Raw genomic sequence first — 14,082 nt, 5'->3', positions numbered from 1 at the left:
TGGGGGGGCATGCATCAACCATTATGCTGGGGTAAATGTATTTATCTTAAGCATAGTTTTACCTTTGTTTCAAGCTTGTATAAAAATGAAACCTATTCTTATCGCTGCCATTTTCATTAACATGTTTTTGCCAGACGAGCCTTGGTTTTCTCGTTCCATCATCACCATCTGCTTAGCCGATCATTCACTTTCACTTGGTGTTTTACCCTTTCCTAGAAGAATTGTTGCGATGAGTGGTCTTATTAGCCCACCTCTTGACCTCTGTATGTTTTGAGCAGTTCCATCATTGTTGGAACGAGTTTCTACCCTTTATACCACTCGTTCCTCTAGGAGGAGTTTCCTCTAAGCTATTTTCAAACTCTCAAAACATGAAAATATTTTCGAGCACTTGTCTCTTTTGAACTCGTTAAAGTAAATGAAAGGACATCTGCCTAGTATAAGTTTAACCCTTTTTCGAACTAGATAGACTATTTACAAAAAATGAATACTTTAGTCAAACATGCCTAAAAGGTTCTCTTGGGTATTGTTTTATGCCTTTTCGGGCCCAGGAAACTAAAATCACGAAAAGGAACCTCTTAGAGTTTCTTTTTCGCCTCTTTTTCAAACTCCTTGAACATGCAAAAAGATTCGCGTTATACCTTCGTTGGAAGCGTAAAACTTTAAACAACATAGGACTCGTTAAGCATGACAATATCAAACCACTCCTTCTTAGGGTTTGTTAAATATAGTCATAAGGATTCATCCAAAGGATGAACTTATAGGCTAAGCATATGTTATCCTCTTCAATCTTTTAAAAAATAAAGAGGTATTGGCCAGAAATGATTGGGAAATTGGAAAATAGGGCATAAAAGGTATTTATGGTAGCGAGTCACTCTTGAACATGACACTCTCTCACCTTTGTCACTATTTTGGGTTGGGGACTCCACTTGCATCTCTATTGATCATACCTTAATGAAAGCTTTCATGATGGGTCTTTGAGTCAATGCTTCAAACTCCATAAAGGTGTCACCAATATTTTCAAGAGAAGTCTACCCTCAGTTGACATCTGCTACAATACCTTTAGCCTTCTTTCATGTCTATCGCCCCTGAACCAAATTTGCATTATCATTTTGTCTCAAATATTTATACTTGTTTCATGTCATTGATGGGGGATACATTAAGGCCCTCCTCTGATGGTTCGATTCCTGTCAACATCAACACATTATCTAGGAAGTTGACTTAGAATCCCCTTTAGTGCCTTGGAGCTTGCATACCTCATTGGAATGTTTCTTCACTTTCGGTGATAGGTTTTCATCATTGGCCTTTGCCGGGAAGATTCTGTGTGGTGTTCGACTTCAACTCATTCATTCACACCTCATAGATTTCACTAAAGTACATTTAGGGCCATTATCATTATCAGTTGTTCCTCTTGCATTTGTTAAATATTTTCATCGTTGGCTAGTAATTAGATGGTATCTACCAAGTTTTATCCATTCGGGTTGTGATTTCAGGATTCATACAAGATCTACAAAGTATGAAGGCTATGATTTTCTAGAAAGTCATCTAAGAATGGGTCCACAATCTGTCATCAATGGACATGACAATTAGTTTGATCATTGAACATGTAAACTAACTTGTATGTTGAGTATGGGTATGCCTATCTCAACAATAATATCATGATGATAATATTATAGCAAACAATTGTTAATCTCAAACAATTTATTATTGATCCATACTTTTCACATGGTGTAGTACTTCATTCCTCAACCACTACTTTTGACTTTGTATTTTAGGGGGCAATATGTTATAGGTCATTTTGTCGCATCCAATCAAATGGCCTTGAACCTACGACAATCATCATCTATTCATACTTTGCAATCATCCCCTACAAAGCCAAAATCATCTCTTTTCTAGAAGTTCCAAGAATCCTAGATTACATTGGCTAAAAACCCTATTTTTCTAGATCAACACACTTTCCTAGTTCAGTAAGTGTGATGACGTAGGTTGCATCAAAGGAAAAAGCGCTGGTCAATGCAAATTTCTTTCACTACAAGTGTGATGACCCTTGAAATGAGGAAAAAATTAAATATAATTTCGAAGCTTCTACTTCTAGAGGCTTCTATCGTGGAAGTTTCCATTCTCTATTAAATATGTCCTCAAATTCCTATAAATGAGGTCTTATCACTTATCCCATGGAGCTTATCCCCTTCTAAAGTGGATCTTACCCTAGTTTAGTGGATCTACAACCTCCTCATTTCTCCTATAAATGCATTACCTGCTATTAGGACTGGGTTGGCTTTTAGAGACTCTTAGTTATGCCCTCATGCTGTTGATTTGTGCCTAGAGGTCCATAATCCATCCATGTGGTTGAGGTGTAATTAAAGGCTTGCTATTGTGGCAAAGGAAGGACAAGATAACTGGGAGAGATCTACAAAGTCAAGGTTTGTAAGGGTTGTAATCTTCTCCTACTTTTATTAATACAAAAGTGTCTTGTTTTCCTATACATTATGTCTCATTTATGCATATGTAGAACAATGAATCCTTGGCTTCTTGTTTAGAGTTGTTTGTATATGTTATTTGTATGTTTTGATTCTCTTGCTTGTTTTGGATGTTTTGTAGGTTCCACTTTTAGAAATTGGAGTTGGAGCTAAAGCTTGCAAGCAAGGAGAAGGAGGAAACTTGCATTGGATTCCAAGTAAGTATTCTTCCCATATTTCAAACTTCTCTAAGGATAAACAATGCAATTTTGTCTTGGTTGTTTCTAGATCAATCCACTAGGTCTACAGAAATCACTTCTATCCACATAAGGAAATTATCCATAAAACAATATTGAAATAATTGATTACATTGATATTAAAGTGTTGGATAACGAGACACATTATTATTCTCATTCATGCTAAAATGTTTTACTCTTTGCTCATTTTTTTCTTTGTGGTTCACTAACCTTAAAGATCGGTGACTGCTACATCCATGAAATGTTTGTACCAAGAAGATCCACTTGAAGGGATCATTTCCTATCGGCTTAACCACAGAGCTTGACCTTGAGAGTGTTGAGAGAATTGAACTCATGACCTCTCAATAGCAAAGGCGCCTTAACAACAAGGACTTGACCAATTGAGCTAACCCTCAAGGCTTTTACTCTTTGGTCATTATTGAAGTAGTAAATATATATTTAATAATCATTGGCTTGCATTTACATGCACATATATATATATATATATATATATATATATATATATATATATATATATATATATATATATATATAAGTGTTAGGTAGCTCCACCACATATAATTATTGCATGAATTTTGATTATCAATGGCTAGTTGGTGTGGCTATCTTTTAAACACAAGAGGAGAGATCCATTACTTGTTTCAATCAAGAAACCATTGAGACCAATATTGTTGTGGAATCAAGTGTTATATAAGCCTTGGTGAGAGGGAGGCATGAAACTTGACCACCATAGTTCATGGCAAGAGATTGGTGAATCGATCATCAATCAAGCCACTATAAATAGAATTGAACACACACACGCACACAACAATGATGAAGCCTTAGCCTTGATCATCAATATAGTTATAATTCAATCAGATTGAAGACGAAGTTCTAGTGATAGAGTAATTGCATAGTCCTAGATATTATTATCATAGTCAATGGGTTGATTGTGTGCAAATTACATCAGAGAACAAACCATCACTCTAATCCCAAATATTATTACATAGCAGTTTGCACTTAGAAGTGGTTATTTGTATGTAGGTGAACCAATAACAAAATCTATAAAGCCATTTTAAAGATCAAGATCTCTACTAAGAATAAAGAACAAATTACCTTCATATTAAGTTGAAACCACTTTATAGTTGAAAATAAACTTTGCATATGTTAAAATAAAAAAGAAAATAAAACAAAATTAAAGATTTAGAAAAAAAACACATTTTATTAAAAAAAATTGAAAAGTCAAACCATAAAATAAATAACAAAAAACAATTTAGAAAAAAAAACTCTCTTTTAAACATTAATTTTGGTAATTTTAAATTATAAAATATAACTAAATTAAATTCTACAAGATTATAAAACAATTAAATCTTTTCATAACTAAATACAATCCCAAATAATATATTCATAAAAACATTTAACTTTTTCATTACGAAATACAATTCCACATCATATATCTTCAACAAAAAGTATGCAAGCCCCACCCGCCCCACAAAAAAACACATTTTCTTAAAAACCTAAAATACCCATTTACAAATATAATATAATATCATATAGTATAGTTGTACCAAAATACATTTTAGCCATTTTGTTGACAACTTTTGTGTATTCAAAAAGTAAAATACCCATTTACAAATATAATATAATATAGTTGTACCAAAATACATTTTAGCCATTTTGTTGACAACTTTTGTGTAACCAATTGTCAATGACAGAGAAATCCCAATCCTAATCACAGGTTTCAATTAGACCCATTCTCATTTGGTGTAGTAATTTTTAAGTAAAATGTGGATTTAGTTTTTTTTTTAAAGCAAATATTCAATCAAATCTACTCGAAAGAATCACATCTCGCCAGCGTATTAGCAAAGCCTAGCTTATTAGCAGAGCCTAACCTTGAGGGTGTCAAGGAGAATTAACCCCGTAACCTCCCATTAGCGAAGTGTTTTTTAGCAACAAGAACTCGACCAATTAGCGAAGTGTTTTTTAGTGACAAGAACTTGACCAATTAAGACTAACCTTGGCGCTAAATATAGTCCTAATTGGCACTGCAAAATAATAATTTATTTTAGTTATAAATCATACCTAAGTACTAGTGTAATTCCTTTTTTGGTTAGACTTCTATCATTACCTTGATATCTATTTATCTTATCTAACTACAAGGTAATGCTTTTTTTTAGTTCTAAGTTATACCTAAGATGATAATTTTAAATAATAATTTTAAGTTGAGACTACAAGGTAATGATTTCTTTTAGTTCTAAGTTATACCTAAGATGATAATTTTAAATAATAATAAGTTGAGATTACAAGGTAATGGTTTCTTTTAGTTCTAAGTTATACATGGTAATGCTTTCTTTTAGTTCTAAGTTATAATGATTTCTTTTAGTTTTAAGTTATATATCTAAGTGTTAAGTGCTATTGCAATTTTTTTATTATTGGACTTCTATAATTACCTTGGTATCTACTTATCTTATTCTAACTTGGATGATAACTTGAATGATAATTTTAAATAATAATTTTAAGTTGAGACTACAAGATAATGATTTCTTTCTTTTAGTTCTAAGTTATACCTAAGCATTAACTGCTATTGCTAGCAATTTTTTTATTATTGGGCTTCTATGATTACCTTGGTATCCACTTATCTTATTCTAAGTTAATGGAATGCTAATTTTAAATTGAGGAAAATGATTTATCTTATTCTAAGTTAATGGAATGCTAATTTTAAATTGAGGAGAATGATTTATAAGTTCGAATAATTTATCTTATTCTAAGTTAATGGAATGCTAATTTTAAATTGAGGAGAATGATTTATAAGTTCGAATGATTTATCTTATTCTAAGTTAATGGAATGCTAATTTTAAATTGAGGAGAATGATTTATAAGTTCGATGTTAATGCTAATGCTAATTTAGCCCAAAAAAAATATTAATTAAAAAACCATACTAACCATTATCATAAAGAGAAAAAATCAAATAATTTTGTATCATAATCAAAAGATATGTTATTGATTTTTTTCTCATCCTAAAAGAATCAAAAGAAAATAAAAAGAAAATAAGTGATTAACAACCATTAAAAATAATATCAAAAAACTTCAAGTCCAACTCTACACCACTTCAACTAACAGTTAAAAACCATATAAAAAACTTCACGTCTAACTCTAAACTCGACACACTCAACACATTGTAACTTGCCACACCATATAAACCTAATAACCTATAGACATAATTTTAATACTTATATCATCTTTCCAATTAATTTTGTTAAACTCCCCTCCAAATAACATTCTTAAAGCCAAAGTTGTGCAAAAAATTAATTGTGTTCCATCCTGACCATGTGACATATCAGCCCATTAAAATTCACAGGTGAGGTAACAATGCTGATTTTGAAATTCAGCAGAGAATTTCACATACTCTGTAGTAAACTGTAATAAACTGTAATGGAAAGCGAATTCAATATTATTATTGCATGTATTCCGAGAAGAGCTCAATGGCAACCATCTCCAGTACTACACATAATGATGATATATTTCGTTTTTTACTCCGCACCGTAGGTCTGTCCATGATGCTCAGTAGCCGAATACAAACACTGTCTAAATATAACAGGGTTACACAGTTCAGTATAAAATCCCACTCTCTCACGATAGCCCATTACGATAGCCCATGCATTCCAAATGGATGGAAAATCTTGTGTTACAGGAATGTGGCCATTAAGGTGAACTCGGTTTTCCACCAAAAACAGGTCCAGCACATCCACTCAAACCTTTTCAACAGTTAAGAGTAACAACTACAAGATCCAAAACCCATGGCTTGTCAGTTTGGCTGAGACGTTGTTTCCCAACGAACTAGTTGAAGAAGAAAATCTCTGTAGCTACCAGATGTTTGTTTGCTTATTGCTTGCTCTAATGAAATTCCATACTTTTCACGATACATAGCTTTGATATCTTCCATGTCTACTTCAGCACGAGTCACCATAACGCGAGTAAGCGCTTCATACTCTAACTGATCCAAGGATACACGAAGCACCTGCTTGACATCAAATTATTCTGTATTATTTCTCTTATTTATCAATATGAAAGCAATAACAAATATAAAACTGCAAGGGGCATCATGGCCAAGGTTCCATGAGGAAAAGAGAGATGCACAGAAAAGCTTTGACACTTGAGCTTATGTTTAATGCAAATTTTGCAAATTTGGGGAGCAAAGTCAAATCATTAAATGGAGAAAATCTACATAAGGATGTAGAAACTTAATTTAGCTTTCTTTGGAAAAGAATTAAGACTTGAATTTAGTTTTTTTTTCCTTCTTTTTCCAAGGCGAAGCCTGAGCCAGGCCACCAGTGGGATGCCCTTTGAGATTGTTTGATTCCCCAAATGTGGCTCACATCCTCAACCCATCCTGCATGAGCCAGGCCACCAGTGGGATGCCCTTTGAGAATGTTTGATTCCCCAAATGTGGCTCACATCTTCAACCCATCCTTATGAGATTTGAACATGTGACTTTATGAGATTTGAACATGTGACCTGGTGAAGACTAAACCCCACCACTACAAACCAAGCAGTCTACACCTCATGAGATTTGAACATGTGACCTGGTGAAGACTAAACCCCACCACTACAAACCAAGTAGTCTACCCCTCATGAGATTTGAACATGTGACCTGGTGAAGACTAAACCCCACCACTACAAACCAAGTAGTCTACACCTCATGAGATTTGAACATGTGACCTGGCTTCATGGATCAAGTTATTAAAACTTACCAATTAATCTAGACTAAACCCCACAACTACAAACCAATTAGTCTAGACCTCATGGATCAAGTTATTAAAACTTACCAATTAATCTACATCTCATGGATCAAGTTATTAAAACTTGAAAACTTACCAATGGATCAAGTTATTAAAACTTATCAATTAATCTAGACTAAACCCCACAACTACAAACCAATTAGTCTACACCTCATGGATCAAGTTATTAAAACTTACCATCATGGATCAAGTTATTAAAACTTACCAATTAATCTAGACTAAACCCCACAACTACAAACCAATTAGTCTACACCTCATTGATTAAGTTATTAAAACTTACCAATTAATATTAAAACTTACCAATTAATCTATACCTAATGGATCAAGTTATTAAAACTTGAACTTATTTCTATTGCAAATTTAAACACACAAACCAATTTACACCTCATGGATCATCAAAAGTTCAAAACACTCCAATGCAGATCTCTGATAGCTTTTGCCATTGAAAAGGGATGAAAAGGCATAGCTTTTGCTATTGAAAAGGGATGTGACAGGATCCAAATTTTTGGTGATTCACTGTTGGTGGTAATTGGGTTAATGATGTCCAATATTCCAGAAAAGGGATGTGACAGGATCCAAATTTTTGGTGATTCACTGTTGGTGGTCAATTGGGTTAATGATGTCCAATATTGCAGCCAATTTACACCTCATGGATCATCAAAAGTTCAAAACACTACCATGCAGATCTCTGATAGCTTTTGCTATTGAAAAGGGATGAAAAGGGATGTGACAGGATCCAAATTTTTGGTGATTCACTGTTGGTGGTTAATTGGGTTAGTGATGTCCAATATTGGAGAAAAGGGATGTGACAGGATCCAAATTTTTGGTGATTCACTGTTGGTGGTTAATTGGGTTAATGATGTCCAATATTGCAGAAATATTCATTTGGTTAACATAGTGGAGGATATTCCAAGATTGAGACTTTCTTTCACACATTTCTCTTGTAGGCATGTCTACCGGACAAGAAACCAGGAAGCCAACAGGCTTTCTATGGCAGGCACTTTTCTGGATAGGGGGCTCTGGCAGATAACGGAACTTCGGGGCCAAGACAGATCAGAGTTTTACCACAGGTCCTACATGGACGAGATTCAGCTAATATGAGGCATGGCTTGGCACATGCTTATTTCTTTTGGTTTTGAGTTCACCGGAGGTGTTATTACAGATTCCTGGACACAGGTTTTTTGGGGCACTGTAGCTTCTACAGTGCGATTTTTGCTCTTTCTCTATCTTCAGAGGGCAGTATAGACTCTTGTCTATATGTACGTATCTATGTGCTACTTTTGGACTTCTATATGTCTGCTGTTATATATTTTTGTATGGAACTTCTGAACTGGTATTATGACTAGTGTTCTATTGCATTCACTTGATCGGCTGTTAACAGCTTTTGCCTGACAGGATGGGGAAATATCCTGAAGAATGCACTATCTTTCTTGGTCCATATGCTAAATTTAATTTTGTTTAAATATGAACGAAATTACGATTTACCCAAATACACTATCTTTCTTGCTATATGCTAAATGTAAAATTTACATTTAGTTTAAATATGAATGAAATTACGGTTTACCCAAAATAAAAAAATAAAAAAATTGGTTTATACCTGAGCTATGTTGCAAATTTAAATATCCAACGAACATGAAGCAAAGTGAATAGGATGCCTAGCATTGAATTGGACTAGAGTGAATATTTTATAATCTTAAAAATCATTGTTTTAAGAAAGAAAATGGAAGGTCCAACAAGCAAGTATAGCCACCTACAACTAAGCAATCAATCAAAGTATGTCATGGTAACATTTAACTACACAACTAATCATATTTAAAATATGACAAGGTGAATAAGTAAGCCTGCATAACCTTATATAAAAATGCTCAAAGAGTTGTAAATACAGTTAGATGAAAATTTGTGCCATGAGGAAAGGTCTGTGCAAATTATGATGCTAGGGAGATAGCATAAAGGAACAATAAGTAAAGTGACAATTCTAGAAGAGGTGGGAAAGAAGACATCATTGAAGGATGATAACTGTGTGTCGATTAAAAAGGAGACTAATTAAAATGCATGCAAAGAATGAAAAGAAGATCAAGCTGGCTGCTAATAAGTTCATAAACAAAAATGGGATTGGGTTGGCTGCTAATAAATTTATAAACATAAAGAAAGAGGAAGAACACTAATGCTGGACAATGAGCGACATTTCATAGAAGACCAGGTCTATAGATCAGGAGAGATTTGATATTGACAAAATGGAGGAAGAACACTAATGCTGGATAGTGAGTGACCTTGCATAGAAGATCACAGACTGAGATCAGGAGAGATCACAAACTATTAGATTAGGAAAGATTTGGCATAGATAAAAAGAGGAAGAACACTCGTGTCGGATAGTGGGTGATCTTGCATAGAAGATCACAGACTCTGAGATCAGAAGAGATCACAGGTTATGTGATCAGGAGAGATCACAGGCTATGATATCGGGAGAGGTCACAGGCATAGATGAAAAGAGGATGGAAAGAGGAAGAACACTAGTGCTGGATAGTGGATGATATCAGGAGAAATTTGGCATAGATGAAAAGAGGAAGAACACTAGTGCTGGATAGTGGGTGACCTTGCATAGAAGATCACAGACTCTGAGATCAGGAGAGATTACATGCAGTGAGATCAGGAGAGATCACATGCTATGAGATCAGGAGAGATTTGGCATAGATGAAAAGAGCAAGAACACTAGTGATGGATAGTGGGTTACCTTGCATAGAAAATCACAGACTATGAGATCAGGACAGATCTCAGACTATGAGATCAGGACAGATCTCAGACTATGAGATCAGGAGAGATTTGGCATAGATAAAAAGATGAAGATCACTAGTGCTGAACAGTGGGTGACCTTGCAAAGAAGACCCAGACTATGATATCACTAGAGATTTGGCATAAATAGGCCCTAATGGGCTTTATTGCAATGCTCGTTGTACTAATGAGAATGAATAGACATAATTTTGGACCTGAAAAAAATAAAATAGACTATCATCTCCAGTTAAGATAGACCTCTGTTAATATAGACCTGTATTTTAATATACATAAATAATAATCAGATTAAATACCTAATTTATTGAACCCTGCATCTAGTAACATGGATTCCCTTTTCTGTTTAATGTGTTGGTTTCATTTTCTTCATGGATATGGTAACACGAGTTTACAGAGTACATAGGCTAGAAGGGCCCGCCCCCCTTAATTTTCGATCTCTTTTACTAAAACAAAAAACTTGATTTAAGGAGATAAATCTATATGAACTATTTGAAATGGCTAATATAAATACCTTTGAGAAATATTTGGCTGGGTAGCAAATGCATTTGATTATAATACGGAGAGCGTATTCAAATTTCCCAGATGTTTCCCTCCTCAATGCCTGCAAATTGACTAATTGTAAGGATTTTTTCGAAACTACTGATATGACACTTTTTATTTGTCAATGATTTTTTACTTACCTTCAGAATATCGTGACCGTAAAATTGTTTGTAGTATCCGAATGCCGCTCGTAGATGGTTTAGATTTCTCTCACTGAGTAATTTAACAATTGCTCCTTCATCTATTCCAATTCTTCCTTCCCTAGCCCCATACAGTCTTTTTGCATCACATTTGGCCTGACAAATATTTACATCTCTCGATGGACATCGTTGTGCTTTTGCCAATGCAAAAAGAAGCTGCTCAGATCACCAAATTCAACCGTAGTTATTCAAAAACATAAAGACATATCTGCAAAATATATTACAAAACTCCGCCAAAAAGCAGAGTGGTCATCAAAAGGGAAATTAACAAATTGCAACTTTTCCAAAATTCGTACAATTATAAACTTGACTCGGATCTGAAAATTTTGGAAAAACCCGCCGGAAGGAAAAATCTGAGAGTTTTCCAACATTATGATATATATATATATATACATATATATATATATATATATATATATCATTGAAATTAATGATGGGTTCCATACCTTTTGGTGAGGCCCAACTGTTTCTTGAGCAATGTCCTCTTCTAAACAAACTTTGTACAGGCGGCGATATGCTTCTCTGATCCGAAGAATTTCAGCTGGTGTGCGTGAGCAGAGTATCTCTGTCAGAGCCCTAAAATCTGGGTACTGGCTCATCAATTCAGTTTTGGCAATAATGGCATCCCTCTCTGCTGGATCATGCATCCAGAGAACCACTGCTTTCTGCACAAACCATGGACAAACTTTGCGATCAGAAAGTTTTCTATAAGATCCATTTTTTCCTAGAAGTAAAAAAAAACAAAACTGATTGCTTGGAAGCTGACATTTAACAACCATTGCATCCTATATAGGAAGTCTTAGATGTGCCTGTGATCACTTGGTGCAATTTAACAACCATTCAATGGGGTCCCACAGACCACTTCTTTGAAGAATACAGATCATTCCTTTGAAGAATTGAATTGCAGTGTACATTATAACCATGTCTTGTTAACTATAACCATATAACTATAGACATCAATCCTGACAAAGGGCAATTAAGAACACAAAATTTAGTCTAAAATCCGAGGCCACCAAAATTCCATCGATCTATTAAATTTAACTGAAGTGGTTCAGAATTGTTCAGAATTGCTCAAAATTTGAAATTTTGGAACGGTTCAAAATTGCGAAAAACTTTCAAGGCAAATTCAACCTTGATAGAAATTTAAGTCATAATCTATTTTTATAACATTCTAAAAAAAATTTAGCCAAAAAAATATGCTATCAAATGCCAGTGATCTATACCAATAATACATCCTGCCTTGCCATAATACTTGACAGGCTAGAGCTTAAGAGCTTGCATTGGTAAACAGACCAACTAATAAGCTTTTTCTAGTTCAACCAAGTAATGGGTCGGGGGTACAGGAATGGATTTTAGGGCTTGGATAATTGTAATGGGGAAGGAATCAGTTATACACTTTTAGGGTTTTAAATGGGGTTTTACTGTTCTCCAAGTAATGGGTGTTAGAATTTGTATTACTATTCAGTAAAACAAAACTTTCGTGGTTTATATTTATCTGCTCGTTTCAGGCTTTTGTCAGGCACCTTGACCTCAAAACTCATCCAAACATGGTGAGACTGTGATAATGTAAAATCTCACCGTATTCCATTACCCAAAATTGGTGACTTTTATGTAAAAACCTATCAAAACATCATGAAACTCTGATCCCAAAAATGGTGCCTTTGACATAATGTTTATCCCACTCAGTGGGGAGCCTAATTAACAGGCTTTTACTCTTCAACCAGGAAAGGCGATTGACAAACTGTTCAAACTCAATCTCACCGTATTCCATTACCCAAAATTGGTGACTTTTATGTAAAAACCTATCACAACATCATGAAACTCTGATCCCAAAAATGGTGCCTTTGACATAATGTTTATCCCACTCAGTGGAGAGCCTAATTAACAGGCTTTTACTCTTCAACCAGGAAAGGCGATTGACAAACTGTTCAAACTCGCCGAGAAATCTATAATAAAAAGATAAAGCTACCATCTATGACAAAAAATTGTAACCGCAGTGAGAAGATGCATACTCGGATGAACCAGGTTGTGTTTGAGCCCTGAGATCATGGCAAAATAACAAAAAAAAAAAACATACAGGCAAAATCAATGTAATGTCATGATATAATGCTTAAAATACCTGTAGATTTCCACACAACTTTGCATGCAAAAATGTGGAAATATCTTCCTTATAGAGTGCATGGAAGAGAGCTCCCAGTTCCTTGCGTTGCGTAGCATTTCTGCTTGCAAGAATGTGTTCTAATCTGCCTTTGCTGGCTACAATTCCTATACAAGTTCATATCACAAAAAAGAAAAGAAAATCATGATGAATGTCAAAATACCAATTACGAGTTTATAACACAAAAAAGAAAAGAAATTCATGGATGAATGTCAAAATACCAATTGCTCAGAGACATCACAAGATTTCTTCTGTACCATTCATGCACATACCTTTGCAGCAGTTGTAAACAGCTTCACAATCTTTGATGTCCTGGGTGGAAGAACAGGAAGTACTGGCAAAAGGGGCCATATGCTGCTACCAATTCCCAATGCCAGAATTGCATGAAATCAGATGTTCTGTAAAGCCCAAAACAGAGGGGATTGATAATGATATCTCCAAAGGTGAAATGATAGTGGGAGGGGGCATCGATATTTGTAAACGCGAAATGATAACGGAATCATTGAAACTGTGAGTTGGCCTATCACCCAAAACAATCCCAAACATCTCTTACGCGCTTACGATCAATAAATTCAACGGGCACGTCAGCGTCGTTATTCACAGGAGTTGACGGGTGGATTATGAAGCGCAACGCAGCTGTGGTTTTGAATGAAAAACCGTGCATTTCTCTCGGAAAATGTTGTTGCAAAGTCAGATAGCCTGAAACATGGAATATTAGTAGGTCAAAATGTGCAAAAAAATAAAACACATTTTTTTAGATCCCAATTGAATAAAATTTTCCCAATGGTTCAATTTATGGATGGGGATTATGAATACGTAATTTAGAAGTTGCAACTCTTCAGGATTTCAAAAAATTAATTATTCTCTGCTCTTAAAAAATGCCCACCGAATATTGCACTTAAAATT

The 14,082-nt window shown here is 34.7% G+C and overlaps 1 protein-coding gene across 3 annotated transcripts; it reads right to left on the bottom strand.

The window, feature by feature from the left end:
• Positions 1 to 6,115: 6,115 nt before the first annotated feature.
• LOC149224673 (annexin D8-like) lies at positions 6,116 to 13,720 on the bottom strand. Of its 3 annotated transcripts, none has more exons than XM_089386217.1 (6): positions 13,449 to 13,720; positions 13,138 to 13,274; positions 11,465 to 11,683; positions 10,959 to 11,174; positions 10,790 to 10,879; positions 6,116 to 6,710 (listed from the first exon to the last, which is right to left on the bottom strand). In XM_089386217.1, exons 1-6 carry the CDS (start codon positions 13,525 to 13,527, stop codon positions 6,498 to 6,500), a joined length of 954 nt encoding a protein of 317 aa, XP_089242343.1. In that variant the 5' UTR covers positions 13,528 to 13,720; the 3' UTR covers positions 6,116 to 6,497. The 3 variants fall into 3 exon arrangements, with proteins under 3 accessions (XP_089242343.1, XP_089242342.1, XP_089242344.1); XM_089386216.1 differs by having other exon boundaries at positions 13,138 to 13,283; positions 13,449 to 13,713; XM_089386218.1 differs by lacking the exon at positions 10,790 to 10,879 and having other exon boundaries at positions 13,138 to 13,283.
• Positions 13,721 to 14,082: the final 362 nt, after the last annotated feature.

Source organism: Pinus tabuliformis, chromosome Q, assembly GCF_031772625.1.
Source record: "Pinus tabuliformis cultivar Carrire ecotype Pingquan chromosome Q, CPIR1, whole genome shotgun sequence".
Classification (NCBI taxonomy): domain Eukaryota; kingdom Viridiplantae; phylum Streptophyta; class Pinopsida; order Pinales; family Pinaceae; genus Pinus; species Pinus tabuliformis.
Note: the sequence above shows the minus strand (reverse complement) of the source record. Positions and strands in the feature narration are given on the sequence as shown.